The sequence below is a fragment of the Stomoxys calcitrans genome, chromosome 1 (assembly GCF_963082655.1).
Source record: "Stomoxys calcitrans chromosome 1, idStoCalc2.1, whole genome shotgun sequence".
Classification (NCBI taxonomy): Eukaryota; Metazoa; Arthropoda; class Insecta; order Diptera; family Muscidae; genus Stomoxys; species Stomoxys calcitrans.
This window is the reverse complement of record NC_081552.1, coordinates 220,659,836-220,676,879: the sequence shown is the minus strand read 5'-3', so window position 1 is coordinate 220,676,879 and position 17,044 is coordinate 220,659,836. Positions and strand designations below refer to the sequence as shown.

Below are 17,044 nucleotides of genomic sequence, written 5' to 3'. Positions count from 1 at the left end.
CAAAATTGCATTCTTCATATCCGAATAAATAGAAAAAAATCCAGGTTAGTTTGAAATTTCTGTAACTCCCTTAATTTTGCGAACTTCAATGTTCTGAGGACACCGTTGGATTCGTGAAGAAAAACTCTTTTCGTAATGGTGCTGGATGAAGCAATACTGTAAAGTTTTCTATGAAAAACATCGCAAGAACCAAATTTTTTTGGAAATGGAAAAAAATCCAGGTTAGTTTGAAATTTCTGTAACTTCCTTAGTTTTGCGAACTTCAATGTTCTGAGGACACCGTTGGATTCGTGAAGAAAAACTCTTTTCGTAATGGTGCTGGATGAAGCAATACTGTAAAGTTTTCTATGAAAAACATCGCAAGAACCAAATTTTTTTGGGCGTAAAAATTCAAAGTCGTTCTCCAGGCATAAAACCACTGTAACTTCTTCGTTTTTTCGAATTTCGAAAATTTTAAAGCATTCCGCAATTCGAAATTCGAAGACAATTCGTCGAGTAAACACAATTATTTAAAATTTCGAATTTTATATTTTTGCCATTTTTTTAGCAAAGGTTACCCCCTTGTGAAAATTTTCAATTTTTGATGCGAAAAAATTTTTCGAGTTGAGTATACAGTATTGAAGATTATGGCGAAATATTCGCTGTAGTGCAACTCCTATGTTTTTTCTTCAAAAAACTAGCTCAAAATTGCATTATTCATATCCGAATAAATAGAAAAAATTCCAGGTTAGTTTGAAATTTCTGTAACTTCCTTAGTTTTGCGAACTTCAATGTTCTGAGGACACCGTTGGATTCGTGAAGAAAAACTCTTTTCGGAATGGTGCTGGATGAAGCAATACTGTAAAGTTTTCTATGAAAAACATCGCAAGAACCAAATTTTTTTGGGCGTAAAAATTCAAAATCGTTCTCCAGGCATAAAACCACTCCAACTTCTTCGTTTTTTCGAATTTCGAAAATTTTAAAGCTTTCCGCAATTCGAAATTCGAAGACAATTCGTCGAATAAACAGAATTATTTAAAATTTCGAATTTTATATTTTTGCCATTTTTTTAGCAAAGGTTACCCCTTTGTGAAAATTTTCAATTTTTGATGCGAAAAAATTTTTCGAGTTGAGTATACAGTATTGAAGATTATGGCGAAATATTCGCTGTAGTGCAACTCCTATGTTTTTTCTTCAAAAAACTAGCTCAAAATTGCATTCTTCATATCCGAATAAATAGCAAAAATTCCAGGTTAGTTTGAAATTTCTGTAACTTCCTTAGTTTTGCGAACTTCAATGTTCTGAGGACACCGTTGGATTCGTGAAGAAAAACTCTTTTCGTAATGGTGCTGGATGAAGCAATACTGTAAAGTTTTCTATGAAAAACATCGCAAGAACCAAATTTTTTTGGGCGTAAAAATTCAAAGTCGTTCTCCAGGCATAAAACCACTGTAACTTCTTCGTTTTTTCGAATTTCGAAAATTCTAAAGCATTCCGCAATTCGAAATTCGAAGACAATTCGTCGAATAAACAGAATTATTTAAAATTTCGAATTTTATATTTTTGCCATTTTTTTTTAGCAAAGGTTACCACCCCCTTGTGAAAATTTTCAATTTTTGATGCGAAAAAATTTTTCGAGTTGAGTATACAGTATTGAAGATTATGGCGAAATATTCGCTGTAGTGCAACTCCTATGTTTTTTCTTCAAAAAACTAGCTCAAAATTGCATTATTCATATCCGAATAAATAGAAAAAATTCAGGTTAGTTTGAAATTTCTGTAACTTCCTTAGTTTTGCGAACTTCAAGGTTCTGAGGACACCGTTGGATTCGTGAAGAAAAACTCTTTTCGTAATGGTGCTGGATGAAGCAATACTGTAAAGTTTTCTATGAAAAACATCGCAAGAACCAAATTTTTTTGGGCGTAAAAAAATAAACAGAATTATTTAAAATTTCGAATTTTATATTTTTGCCATTTTTTTAGCAAAGGCTACCCCCTTGTGAAAATTTTCAATTTTTGATGCGAAAAAATTTTTCGAGTTGAGTATACAGTATTGAAGATTATGGCGAAATATTCGCTGTAGTGCAACTCCTATGTTTTTTCTTCAAAAAACTAGCTCAAAATTGCATTATTCATATTCGAATAAATAGAAAAAATTCCAGGTTAGTTTGAAATTTCTGTAACTTCCTTAGTTTTGCGAACTTCAATGTTCTGAGGACACCGTTGGATTCGTGAAGAAAAACTCTTTTCGTAATGGTGCTGGATGAAGCAATACTGTAAAGTTTTCTATGAAAAACATCGCAAGAACCAAATTTTTTTGGGCGTAAAAATTCAAAGTCGTTCTCCAGGCATAAAACCACTGTAACTTCTTCGTTTTTTTGAATTTCGAAAATTTTAAAGCATTCCGCAATTCGAAATTCGAAGATAATTCGTCGAATAAACAGAATTATTTAAAATTTCGAATTTTATATTTTTGGCATTTTTTTTAGCAGAGGCTACCCCCTTGTGAAAATTTTCAATTTTTGATGCGAAAAAATGTTTCGAGTTGAGTATACAGTATTGAAGATTATGGCGAAATATTCGCTGTAGTGCAACTCCTATGTTTTTTCTTCAAAAAACTAGCTCAAAATTGCATTATTCATATCCGAATAAATAGAAAAAATTCCAGGTTAGTTTGAAATTTCTGTAACTTCCTTAGTTTTGCGAACTTCAATGTTCTGAGGACACCGTTGGATTCGTGAAGAAAAACTCTTTTCGTAATGGTGCTGGATGAAGCAATACTGTAAAGTTTTCTATGAAAAACATCGCAAGAACCAAATTTTTTTGGGCGTAAAAATTCAAAGTCGTTCTCCAGGCATAAAACCACTGTAACTTCTTCGTTTTTTCGAATTTCGAAAATTTTAAAGCATTCCGCAATTCGAAATTCGAAGACAATCCGTCAAATAAACAGAAATATTTGAAATTTCGAATTTTATATTTTTGCCATTTTTTTAGCAAAGGCTACCCCCTTGTGAAAATTTTCAATTTTTGATGCGAAAAAATGTTTCGAGTTGAATATACAGTATTGAAGACTATGGCGAAATATTCGCTGTAGTGCAACTCTTATGTTTTTTCTTCAAAACACTAGCTCAAAATTGCATTATTCATATCCGAATAAATAGAAAAAATTCCAGGTTAGTTTGAAATTTCTATAACTCCCATAGTTTTGCGAACTTCAATGTTCTGAGGACACCGTTGGATTCGTGAAGAAAAACTCTTTCCGTAATGGTGCTGGATGAAGCAATACTGTAAAGTTTACTATGAAAAACATCGCAAGAACCAAATTTTTTAGAAATGGAAAAAAATCCAGGTTAGTTTGAAATTTCTATAACTTCCTTAGTTTTGCGAACTTCAATGTTCTGAGGACACCGTTGGATTCATGAAGAAAATCTCTTTCCGTAATGGTGCTGGATGAAGCAATACTGTAAAGTTTTCTATGAAAAACATCGCAAGAACCAAATTTTTTTGGGCGTAAAAATTCAAAGTCGTTCTCCAGGCATAAAACCACTGTAACTTCTTCGTTTTTTCGAATTTCGAAAATTTTAAAGCATTCCGCAATTCGAAATTCGAAGACAATTCGTCGAATAAACAGAATTATTTAAAATTTCGAATTTTATATTTTTGGCATTTTTTTAGCAAAGACTACCCCCTTGTGAAAATTTTCAATTTTTGATGCGAAAAAATTTTTCGAGTTGAGTATACAGTATTGAAGATTATGGCGAAATATTCGCTGTAGTGCAACTCCTATGTTTTTTCTTCAAAAAACTAGCTCAGAATTGCATTATTCATATCCGAATAAATAGAAAAAATTCCAGGTTAGTTTGAAATTTCTGTAACTTCCTTAGTTTTGCGAACTTCAATGTTCTGAGGACACCGTTGGATTCGTGAAGAAAAACTCTTTCCGTAATGGTGCTGGATGAAGCAATACTGTAAAGTTTTCTATGAAAAACATCGCAAGAACCAAATTTTTTTGGGCGTAAAAATTCAAAGTCGTTCTCCAGGCATAAAACCACTGTAACTTCTTCGTTTTTTCGAATTTCGAACATTTTAAAGCATTCCGCAATTCGAAATTCGAAGACAATTCGTCGAATAAACACAATTATTTAAAATTTCGAATTTTATATTTTTGCCATTTTTTTTAGCAAAGGCTACCTTGTGAAAATTTTCAATTTTTGATGCGAAACAGTTTTTCGAGTTAAGTATACAGTATTGAAGATTATGGCGAAATATTCGCTTTAGTGCAACTCCTTTGTTTTTTTCCTAAAACAACTAGTTTAAAATTGCATTATTCATATTCGAATAAATGGAAAAAAATCCATATGAGATTGAAATCTCTGTAACTTCCTTAATTTTGCGAACTTCAATATTCTTAGGACACCGTTGGATTCATGAAGAAAATCTCTTTCCGTAATGGTGCTGGATGAAGCAATACTGTACAGTTTTCTATGAACAAACATCGCAAAAACTAAATTTTGTTGGGCGTAAAAATTCAAAGTCGAAATTGGATTATTCATATAACAGTTATATTTAATGTGGTCCGATATACATCATATTCGGGTTGGATGTCTAGGCACTTAGTGCAACTCATAGTTTAAAATTTTAGCAAAATCGAAGAATAAATGCGTTTTCTGTGGTCTTTAGATCTTAAAGGTGAAGTTCGGTCTATATTGAAACTGTATCTAAATATAGCCCCGCCTGGATATTTTTCGGAACAGATGTTGGAAGTCTTAATACAACTCAACTTGCTAATTTCCCCATGAACATTCCATTAAGGAACAGAGACAAACTTCTCACATATCAATGAGTGCTGTCCTATTCAAGTTTTAAGCTCAATGATAAAGGGCCTCCTTTTTATAGCTGAGTCCGAACGGCGAGCCGCAGTGCGACACCTCTTTGTGGAGAAGTTTTTAGATTGCCGCCATACCAAATGGTACAGTACCTCCCAAAAGTCGCCAGCATTAGGAGGAGATAACCACCGCTGAGTATTTTCATGATGTTCTCGCCAGGATTCGAACCCAAGCGTTTAGCGTCATAGGCGGACATGCTAACCTCTGCGCTACGGTGGCCTCCTTAATACAATTTACTGTTCCAAATTTCACCGAAGTTGGGTAATAAATGCGGCTTAAGAACCTAAACGCCAGATCGGTCTATATGACAGCTATATCCAAATATAGCCCGATGTGGCCCATTCAAGAAATTTAACTGGGTGTAGAAGAAATACGAGTCCGCGCAGAATTTCAACTTAATTTTGCAATTTTTAAAGTACTGGGCCTGATAACAACTGAACGACAGACACACGGACATCGTCAAATCGTCTTAAAATTTTACTACGAATCGAAATATATATACTTTGTATGGTCGGAAATGGATATGTCCATGTGTTATAAACGGAATGACTAAATGAATATACCCCCTATCCCACGATGTTGGGTAAAAAAAAAACTTGGAGGGTATGAAGTTGCTGTAACTTTCTTACATTTCAAAATTCCGGAAACGTCCTTGGATACGAGAAGGAAAGCTCTTTCTATATGAGTGCTTAATTGAGAAAAAAATCATTTGCTTTTGCCGAAAAGGAATACCACTTTCTAATGTCATACATCACATCTTCCAACTTCTAAAATCTGAAATATTTTCATATATTTTTAACCAATGTTTTTTACTCACCTTTAGGGCAAAGAATGTATAAACTATTGCCGCAGCCAATAGAGATGCATTGAGGGTAAACATGTTTGCATAGGAATGATTGAATTGATTGTAGAACAGATAGGAACCCAAAGCCACCCCAGTGGGCATGGCACTTAGATAGCAAACATCTAAAATTGTCACCCTCATTGTACGATTTCTTAAGGAAGAGATATCCGATATGTAGGCAAAGCATGAGGCAAATATGGCAACATCAGCTCCCGTCAGGGCACTGGGCAAAGTAGCCGTGTATAGAATGTATTCCACCGGCCAAGACTTCATGCGAGCATTGACCACAATCATCACAGAATAGATGAATTTACCCACCAAGCCCATTAGCAAGGGCAGCTTTCTTCCCCTTCGATCGGAGAATGAGCCCAAAAATAGGGCCAAAATAATGGGAAATATATGCGCCGATATGGATTCCCATTGCAAGAACCACGCAGTGGTTAATTGAACCTGTTTTTTGTATTCAGCATTTTCACTGTCTTTTATGTGATCACAGATTTCGGCTGATAAATTATTATTGACTCGGCAGGCCTTTTGAAGGAAAAAATCTTGTTCCACCACAGAAGTGATCATGAAGGCAAACATGTACAGGAACATTGTGGGTTCCACTGAGATTTCTTTGTACCATGGCGAAAATATGGCTCTGTTGAAGCGAGTGTATTTGCTTTCCTCCTCTGGTGGAGGGTGTGCCTGTTCTGCCGTTGCAATTTCATTTTCTTTTTCCTCAAGTCCCATCTCTGAGTTGGTCAATAATAGTGTTGTTATATTCTCCTGAAAATAGGCAATAATTTTATGTTTGGATATATGATTTGTGGCTGATAGTACAGTGTGATATGATAATGCTGAGCTGATAAAGTCGCAATTTATAGCAAAATAAAAGACGAGTTTTTTTGCTAACAAAATAAGCCGAGTTGGTCGATAATGGCGTTATTATATTCTCCTGAAAATAGGCAATACTTTTATGCTTAGTTATATTATTTGTGGCTGATAGTAGTGTGAAATGATAATGCTGAGCTGTTAAAATGGCAAAATAAAAAACGAGTTTTTTTGCTAACAAAACAAGCTGAGTTGTCGATAATGGCGTTATCACATTCTCCTGAAAATAGGTAATATTGTAGTTTTATGTTTGGATACATGATTTGTAGCTGATAGTACAGAGTGAAATGACAATGCTGAGCTGATAAAATGGCAAAACAAAAGATGATTTTTTTTTCTAACAAAATAAAACCTTGGAGTCTTAAGGCACTATTACACGGTATGTATGCATCTTAAAACATGCTTAATTTAGCACACGTAGATTTGTATATGTTATGTGAAAACAAAAGAAACTAACATACGAAAATCACTTTTCAAAATAGCACATGTAATTCTGACAAAAACTAAAGAAATCAGCCGCTTTTTTTTCAGTCTAATGAAAGTCACCCCAAATTAAATTGTTTTCAAAATTTTACGATTTAACCATCATTCTCACAACTTAAACAATTTTTACGCAAAAAATTCTGATTTGCTCACATTTTTAAGTTATGTCAAACGAAAATTACATACACTGATAGAAAAAAGACGTAGTAAAATCAGGCACGTTGTCATCACCATACACAGACGTTGTTGGAAATATTGTTAACAAGCGTGTATGAGTTTGTGAACACGCGTTGCTGTTTCATACAACGACCGTTGTGAACATCATCCCTACAAATGTGTATGTATACAAACCTTAAGTCCAAATGAATCTCAGAACATTGTACGTAGGCGGCTGTGGTGCAATGTGTTAGAGTGTTTGTAAACATTCAATGGAATGGAAGGAACATAGTGCCAATACTCAGATACGTACACATAACTGTTTTGCAATCTTTTAAAAACTGTGAACTAGACGTTGTCAGAATGTGAATGGGGGTGGACGTTTCATTCAATAAACTGTTGATCTGATAACATCTGTGTGTTGACTAACTTTTATAAACGAATGTGCTCACATTGTCAACGCCGTGCTTGATTTTTTCTATGGGTGTCGAGAAGAATAATCGATATGACATTCCAAGTCGTTTTATCTCTACCCGCACGTGTTTTAAAGTCGCGATAGCGAAGAAATGATGCTTGATGCTCTAGGAATTTGCACAAATGATATAGGTCATTGGGAGTTTGAAAATGGGCTATATCGATTCAGATTTGCACATAGCTTCCATACAAAATGCACTAATACTGAGTGCCTATGGCGCTCGATATGACAAGGCGCCTTTAGATAACCAATTGGGGCCTTTAGATAACCAATGGCCAACCTGTTCCCGCGGCGATCGGTCGTTTGGACCGCAACGAGCTTGCTTGCCTACAGGAGCTTGACGAGGATCGCCCCCTCTACATGAAAATGGTCCTACAACAACAAAATGAACCTTAGATTTAACTTCTTTGAGGCTTTGTAAACCTTAATTTTAAGCCGGTTATGTTTAACGAAACGAGCTTTCACTCAATATAATAGACTTGTGTTGAAAGAATAACATTTGCACTATTTTTCCTAATCCTAGCTAACACAATTTTCTTGAAACATGCTATCCCTATTGATTTCGAAAAAATCCCCTATTGCGATACATTTTTATCCTCCACATGGTAAACCCTATCAACCGAATGATGTACAAAGTGTTGCGATGACAATAATAACCCAGATAAGTAAAAACGTGTTAAGTTCGGCCGTGCCGAACTTTGGATACCCACCACCAAGAATAAATTAACCATCTTATTTTATAACAACTCCACTACCACATCTATAGTAATATGCAATTGGGCGCTGGTTTGGATCATATTTGATTAAGGTTCCGAGAACTTTAATACAAGTCACAGTTTCAGCGAAATCGGCCAACAAATCCGCTTTTTACCGAATTCAGAGTCTAAGAGTGGAAAATTTATATGGCAGCTATATAAAAATATATTCTGATTTGGACCATAGGCTGGTCCGTTGACGGGAGACTTTTTACATATCCTTGCGAAATCGGGTAATTTATGTAGTTTTTTATGGGCTTAAGATCCCACATCGGCAGATCAATCTATTATATGACAGCTATATCTAAAGGCAACTCACTGATACAAATTTCAGAGAAATCGCAAAAAAATGCGGTTTTTACCGCCTCAAGACCCTTAATCACCAGATCGGTCTACATGGCATCTAAATACAGTCCAATCTAAACCATATTTGGGTCGGATTTCGAAAGTCTTAAGGCAACTCACTGATACGGGTTCAAGACCCTAAATCACCAGACCGGTCTATATGGCAGCTATATCCACAATTTAACCTGCGTTTAAAAGAAATACGAGTCTGGGCAAAATTTCAACTTCATATCTAAATTAAAGACTGTAGCGTGATTACAACTGACGAACACACGGACGGACAGACACACGGACATAGTTAAATCGCCTTAAAATTGTTCGATGATCCGAAATTTATATACTTTGTAAGATCGAAAATGGATATTTCAATGTGTTGCAAACGGAATGACTAAATGAATATACCCCCTTTCCTATGGTGGTGGGTAAAAAAGTACAATAACAAATATATATTTGGGTGTGTGAAACTTACTCTTAATAGGGGATCCATTGTGATTTGATTCTCATGTTCCTTGTCGCCTCTCCCTTTCAAAATAATCGTCAATAGCACAATTGTCAAATAAAAGTAAATTCAAATAAACAAACAACAAAACAGCACCAAATCTTCGAAATTACTTAAAATTCACAGGCAAAAAGAATAATTGTCTGCTTGGCCAAATGGTAAGGGGGTGCGAAGCTCGTTCGTGGTTGTTGATTGGAACCAGTTATGAGAGAGATTTTTATACCCTCCACATGAGGATGAGGGTATACTTATTTCGTCATTCTGTTTGTAACTCCTCGAAATATTCGTCTAAGAACCCATAAAGTGTATATATTCTTGATCGTCATGACATTCTAAGTCGATATAGCCATGTCCGTTCGTCCGTCTGTCTGTCGAAAGCACTCTAACTTTCGAAGAAGAAAAGCTAGCCGCTTGAAATTTTGCATAAATACTTCTTACTACTGTAGGTCGGTTGGTATTGTACATGGGCCATATCGGTTCATATTTTGATATAGCTGCCATATAAACCGATCTTGGATCTTGACTTCTTGAGCCACTAGAGGGCGCAATTCTTATACGATTTGGCCGAAATTCATGTTTTGTTATGACTTCCACCAACTGTGCTAAGTATGGTTTAAATTGGTCCATAGGCTGATATAGCTGCCACATAAACCGATCTCCTTATTTTACTTCTTGAGACCCTGAAGGGCGCAATTCTTCTTCGACAATGACTTCTACTATGGTCTCCAACTTAGAATTCAGTCCGATTCGACCCATAACTTGATATAGCCCCAATAGCAAAGCAATTCTTTTCGTTTATCTTTTGTTTGCCTAAAAAGAGATACCTGGAAAAGAACTCGAGATTCGGGCCGGCCGAACTTAGCACGCTCTTACTTGTTGGTTTTATTTTTTCTTCTGCGAATTATTGATTATTCAAAACACTTTTTGTAAGCTGGCAAACAACTGTTTAACAGAGGGGCATATTGTTACATTATGTATATCAATTTTAAAATGTTTAACACTTGATTTGTTTTATGTAATATTTTATTCACAATCTTCAATGCCGCAACATTTCTGTCATGTTAAACAAAACGAACTGTGCTGCATGCCATATGGGCCAGCTTGCTGTTTCTATAGTGAAACAAAAATGAGAGAGAAAAGAGAGAACAGTGTTGCCCATATGTCAGTTATTTCAAAATTAAAATAAAACGTTTTGGTGGTCGGTCTAAAGCTTAGTGCTGACTTCATTCCCGCGAAAATGCCTATTAAATCATTGCCGAATCCGGTTTTTTCCACCAGAGCAGAAAAAAGTAAAACAACAACACACAGCAAAGATAACAGCGTTAAATCAGAATTGATTGGAGCTCAATTTCAAGAGTGTTTAATTGCATTTGCCATTAATTGAGAAGAAATTTATACTGATATTTTGCTCATAGAATTCAGTACCACTTTAAGTGAAAATATCAAAGTGAAGTCATATGTTAACGTTGAGATATGGGGAAAAAATACAAAAAATACAAAAAACGATTTTTTATGATTTTAAGAGAAGGTAAAAATTTTATTTTTTCGAAAGAAGATTCTCAACAAAATTTATTTACGAAAGTTGATGTAAATAATACGTAGATTCAAATATAAAATAACACCTTACAATTTTTTTCAAAATATTTATTAAAATAAGAATACGTTTTGCCAAGAATTTTTAGACCAATTCTGATCATACAAAGGCATGGATGTTGAAAGTCATAACACAAGTCTTTGTTCCAAATGTCAGCCAAATCGGATGTAAATTGAGGCTTCTTAGGACTCAAGAAATCAAATTCGGGGATCGATTTATATGGGGGCTAATCTGTTCATAGACCGATTCGAATCATACTTGGCTCGGAAGTTGGAAGTCTAACGTAAGTCTTTGTTCCAAATTTCAGCCCAATCGGATGAAAAATTGAGGCTTCTAAGGGATCAAGAAGACAAATTGTGGGATCGGTTTATATGGAGGCTATATTCAAATCTGAACCAATTTTGATGAAATCTTGCAGATATGTTACGATTGGTAACAAAACAATCCGCGCCAAATGTTGTGCAGATCGGTTGAAAATTTTAGAAACTACGGCCATTAAAATGCAAATCGGGCTATACATATATATGGGGGCTATATCTAAATCTGAACCGATTTTGGTGAAATCTTGCAGATATGTTAAGGCCAGTAGCGAAGCAATCCGTGCCAAATTTTGTGCAGATCGGTTGAAAATTTTAGAAACTACGGTCTTTTATGTGCAAATCGGGCGATACATATATATGGGAGCTATATCTAAATCTGAACCGATTTTGATGAAATCTTGCAGATATCTTAAGATCAGTGACAAACCGATTCGTACCAAATTTTGTGCATATCGGTTGAAAATTGTAGCAACTACGGCTAATTAAGTGCAAATCGGGCTATACATATATATGGGAGCTATATCCAAATCTTAACCGATTTTGATGAAATCTTTTAGATATGTTAAGACCAGTAACAAACTGATTCGTGCCAAATTTTGTGCATATCGGTTGAAAATTGCAGTTACTACGGCGATACATATATATGGATGCTATATGTAAATCTGAACCGATTTTGATGAAATCTTTCAGATATGTTAAGACCATTAACAAAACAATCCGTGCCAAATTTTGTGCAGATCGGTTGAATATTGTAGTTACTACGACCATTTATGTGCCAATCGGGCGATACATATAGGTGAGGGCTATATCAAAATCTGAATCGATTTTTACCAAAATTAGTAGCGTTCGTCCTTGATCAAAATTTCGTGACGATTGGACAACAAATACGACCTGTACCTTGATTACAAGAATACATGGACTCACTGGCAGAAAGATGGGCAAAGCTAAATCTAATCAGCTAAATCATTCTAAGCCGATGGGTATACTTATCTTCTCCTTCTTAGCGCTGCAAACAAATGCACAAAGTTATAATACCCTGTACCACAGTGGTGGTGTAGGGTATAAAAAAACTAGTTTTGGTATGGAAACAAAAACATTTAATTGCTGTCAAATTCCGCTCGCTGAACAATTACAAATTTCCGCCACTATTCTGAAAGCAGAATAGAATAACAACTCTTAAAGGCTTGTTGAGCAGGGATGCCAACATAGTACTTTTCGCACTATATTTGTTGCTTTTAGGTCACCAAACGAAAAAAGGGCACTAAGTGGACGCGTTTTACATATTTATTTTTTTGTGTAAATTTGAGGTTTTTGCCGTCGCTTTTTGTCACGGACAACATTGAGTAGCCTATTTGAGTTAAAATACATTTCTCCACAAATATTCCATAAAGGAATAGGGGATATGTATTTCTTTCATATCAATGAGTGCAGTTCAATTAAAATTTTTCCCTAATGATCAGCGACCACTTTTGCCTAGTCCGCACGAAGGGCAGCTAACGAGACGTCTTTGTAGACAAGTTTTAAATGGCTGAATACATCACAAATGTTGCCAACATCAAAAGGGGAAATTTTCAACTGAACATGTTTTCTAAGGGTCCACTCGGTATCTGAAACTCATCGTTCTGATGGGTCGAACACAACAACAGCTAGCAGCTCAAAACAAAAACATTCAATGGGAATGTTAATTCGTTAACTTGTTGTGATTTTCTGGGTTTTTGACTTATTCCAAGATACGACAGCAAATATTTTTCGTTGAAATTGCCAAAAATTTGAGTTAGTTCTTTTTTACGCTTTTTACCATTTTAGTTACGCTTTTGGCTGTTCAATGATGGCATCACTGTTGCTGAGTGTCAATACTTGTACTACATCAACCGTAATAAAAGATTTTCTCTTAGGCAGAGTCGTATTTGCCAACGCTCTCTCATACACCCATGTATATTCTCTTGTACATTTGTTCAAGTTTTTTCTAATAAGCACAAAAAGGGGGATTGTTTTATGTTCTTCTCAGCTTTACATGATTTATGTATTTATTAGGGTTGGTACTCTATTCGGCTTTTCACGTGAACAACTGTTGAACACCATATAGAAAAATCGTATACGCTAAAAACATGTGAAATAATGCCTTTGTACGATAGTATAAGCCAAAGGAGCTCTTTAAAACAATTAATCCTAATATTATATGAATGTAAGATTGAGTTAGTACAACAAATTTCATGTAACTATACTTGAAAAAAATTATATTTTGTTAATATTTTGTTCGCAACACTTCCGAAAGCTGAACGGAATACTCAGCTTTAGGGTTGGTATTCTAGTTTGCTTTCGGAATAGTCGCTCAAATGTTTAATTGTATCGCGGGCGAAATTTGACAGCAATAATTTATTTTCATTCCAAAATACGTCACTGTTTCAAATTGCAGGTAAATCGGGTAATAAATAAAGCTTTTATGGGCTTCAGGCCCTTTATCGGCAGGTCGTTCTCTATGACAGCTATACCTAAATATAGTCCGATCTGAACCATATTTAGGTCCTATTTTGGGAGGTCTAAAACTACTCACTATTTCAAAAATCAGCGAAATCGGTTAGAAAATAAAGCTTCTATGGGCTTTAGACCCTTTATCGGAAGATCGGTCTATATGGCAGCTATATCTAAATATTGTCCGATCAGAACCATATTTGGGTCCAATGTTGAGAGGCGTAAAACTACCCACTTTTTCAAATTTCAGTGAAATCGGTTAGAAAATAAAGCTTTTGTGGGCTTCGGACCCTTTATCGGCAGGTCGGTCTATATGACGGCTATATCTAAGTATGGTCCAATCTGAACCATATTTAGGCCCTTTGCTGGGAAGCCTAAAACTACTCACTATTTCAAATTTAAGCGAAATCGGTTAGAAAATAAAGCTTCTATGGGCTTCAGATCCTTTATCTGCAGGTGGGTCTCTATGACAGCTATATCTAAATATAGTCCGATCTAAACCATATTAAGGTCGAATGTTGGGAGGCCTTAACCTACTCACTCTTTCAAATTTAAGCGAAATCGGTTAAAAAATAAAGCTTCTATGGGCTTCAGACCCTTTAGCGGAAGATCCGTCTATATGACAGATATATCTAAATATTGTCCAATCAGAACCATATTTGGGTCCAATGTTGAGAGGCCTAAAACTACCCACTTTTTCAAATTTCAGTGAAATCGGTTAGAAAATAAAGCTTTTATGGGCTTCGGACCCTTTATCGGCAGGTCGGTCTATATGACGGCTAAATCTAAGTATGGTCCGATCTGAACCATATTTAGGCCCTTTGCTGGGAAGCCTTAAACTACTCACTGTTTCAAATTTCAGCGAAATCGGCTAAAAAACAAAGCTTTTATGGGCTTCAGATCCTTTATCTGCAGGTCGGTCTCTATGACAGCTATATCTAAATATAGTCCAATCTAAACCATATTAAGGTCGAATGTTGGGAGGCCTTAACCTACTCACTGTTTCAAATTGCAGCGAAATCGGATAATAAATAAAGTTTTTATGGGCTTCGGATCCTTTATCGGCAGGTCGGTCTCTATGACAGTTGTACCAAAATAGATCAATTAATCACCTATCATATTCAGACCCCCAGCTCCACCCATTAAGAATGTACCAAATGGTACCAATTTTGGTGCCAAAATGTGCGAATGGTGAATAGATCATTTAGCCACCCACCATATATTTCTTAGTTGTACCTACATGCCAAATTGCAAACCCCAAGTTCCATCTGAAGGGAAAGTACTAAATGGTACCAATTTTGGTACCAAAATGTATGAATTTTGTTTACATCATTTATTCATCCATCATTTATTTCTTAGTTGTACCTACATGCCAAATTTCGAACCTCTAGTTACATCTATAAAGAAAATACCAAATAGTACCAATTTTGGTACCAAAATGTTCGAATTTTGAAAAAATCATTTAGTCGCCCATCATATATTTCTAAGCTTTACATAGCTCCATATGTACGGCTGTACATACATGCAAAATTTTAGATCTCTAGCTCCATCTGAACAGAAAGTACCAAATGGTACAAATTTTGGTACCAAAATGTACCCACCATATATTTCTTAGTTGTACCTACATGCCAAATTTCAGACCTCAAGTTCCATCTGAACGGAAAGTACAAAATGGTACCAATTTTGGTACCAAAATGTACGAATTTTGTTTACATTATTTATTCATCCATCATTTATTTCTTAGTTGTAACTACATGCCAAATTTCGAACCTCTAGTTAAATCTATAAAGAAAATACCAAATAGTACAAATTTTGGTACCAAAATGTTCGGATTTTGAAAAAATCATTTAGTCGCCCATCATATATTTCTATGCTTTACATAGCTCCATGTGTACGGTTGTACCTACATGCAAAATTTCAGATCTCTAGCTCCATCTCAACAGAAAGTACCAAATGGTAAAAATTTTTGTATCAAAATGCACGAATTGTAAAAATATCAAAGTTGTTGCCAAAGTTCAGACCTCAAATGGTACCAATAGCGGTACTAAACGTTTGTTTCCTCCCTTTATTAGTACTATTTTTTCATTTCACCCTCATTATTTTGTCTTTTAATCAAATTTCAAAAGTCTAGCTCTATCCATCCACAAAGTTTACCCATTTTGTACATTTTTGGTACTTTTTTTAGTACATAATATGACAGCTATATCCAAATATTGTCCGATCTGGACGATATTCAACAAAACGGTTTAGAAGGGTACCAAAACTAGCTGTGCCAAATTTCATCGAAATAGGATGAAAAGTGCTCCTTTTATTGGCTCATTACACTATATCGGGAGATCGGTCTATATGGCAGTTATATCCAAATATGGTCCGACCACATTTGACAGGAATGGGTAGGGGTCCACCGGAACACACTGTGCCAAATTTCATCGAATTCGGGTAATATATGGATCTTATATGGCCTCAATAGCCTATATCGGGAGATTGATCGGTCGGTCTATAGGGCAGCTATATCCAAATATAGTTTGACCTGAACAGCACTTCACAGAAATGGGAACGAGTCCACCAGAACTCACTGTGCCAAATTTCGTCGAATTCGGATGAAAAATGTCTAATTTATTGCCTCAAGACTTTAAGCCGGAAGATCGGTCTATATAGCGGCTATATATAACTAAAATCTGACTTTATGAAATCAGAAGATCAGTTTTATATACAAAGGATACGAAATCAACAAAAAATGTTTGCAAAATGTTTTTATACCCAAGATATCTGCAAAATTGCAAATACCCAAAAAAGGTATTTATTGGGTATTTACCCAATAAATATCCAAGCGTTGGGTATTTACCGGGTAGAAAACCATCTCTATCAATGACAAGGGAGCTCCTTTTTACAGCCAAGTTCGAACGGCGTGGCGCAGTGAGACACCTCTTTAGAGAGAAGTTTTTACAATACATGGCATAGTACCTCAGAAATGTTGTCAGCGTTAGGAGGGGAAAACCACCGCTGAAAAATTTTCTGATGGTTGCGCCAGGATTCGAACCCAGGCGCCAGGATTCGAACCCAGATACCACAAGTCATCAGTCTGGATGTATGCATTTGAAGAGATTGCACACATCATATAAGTGGTATTGTTATCAACACGAAATTTTGAAAAAAGGAGAATTGAAGGGACTTTGGGACTAGACGAGGCTAGCGACTAAACCAATTATTTAATTTACAGAACAGTCGCTTTATAACCCCTTCAACTATTATCATTTCCACTTTTGCACTCGGCCCCAATCCATTGAGTTTGGTTAACTAGTGTTTTTTTTCGATTATTAGTGGTATTTTTTTTTTATATTTTCACTTTTATAGACTTTTT

The 17,044-nt window shown here is 35.5% G+C and overlaps 1 protein-coding gene across 5 annotated transcripts in view; it reads right to left on the bottom strand.

The window, feature by feature from the left end:
- Positions 1 to 17,044, bottom strand: part of LOC106091324 (proton-coupled folate transporter) — a 125,952-nt gene that overhangs the window by 100,147 nt on the left and 8,761 nt on the right. For 2 of the 5 annotated variants that reach the window (XM_059360781.1, XM_059360783.1), the window contains exon 2: positions 5,682 to 6,479. In XM_059360781.1, the coding sequence (XP_059216764.1) occupies positions 5,682 to 6,443 (762 nt within the window). In that variant the 5' untranslated portion in view covers positions 6,444 to 6,479. Of the gene's footprint in view, positions 1 to 5,681; positions 6,480 to 9,267; positions 9,410 to 10,170; positions 10,366 to 17,044 lie in introns of those variants that run through there. The other 3 variants (XM_059360779.1, XM_059360780.1, XM_059360782.1) reach the window with 3 other exon arrangements.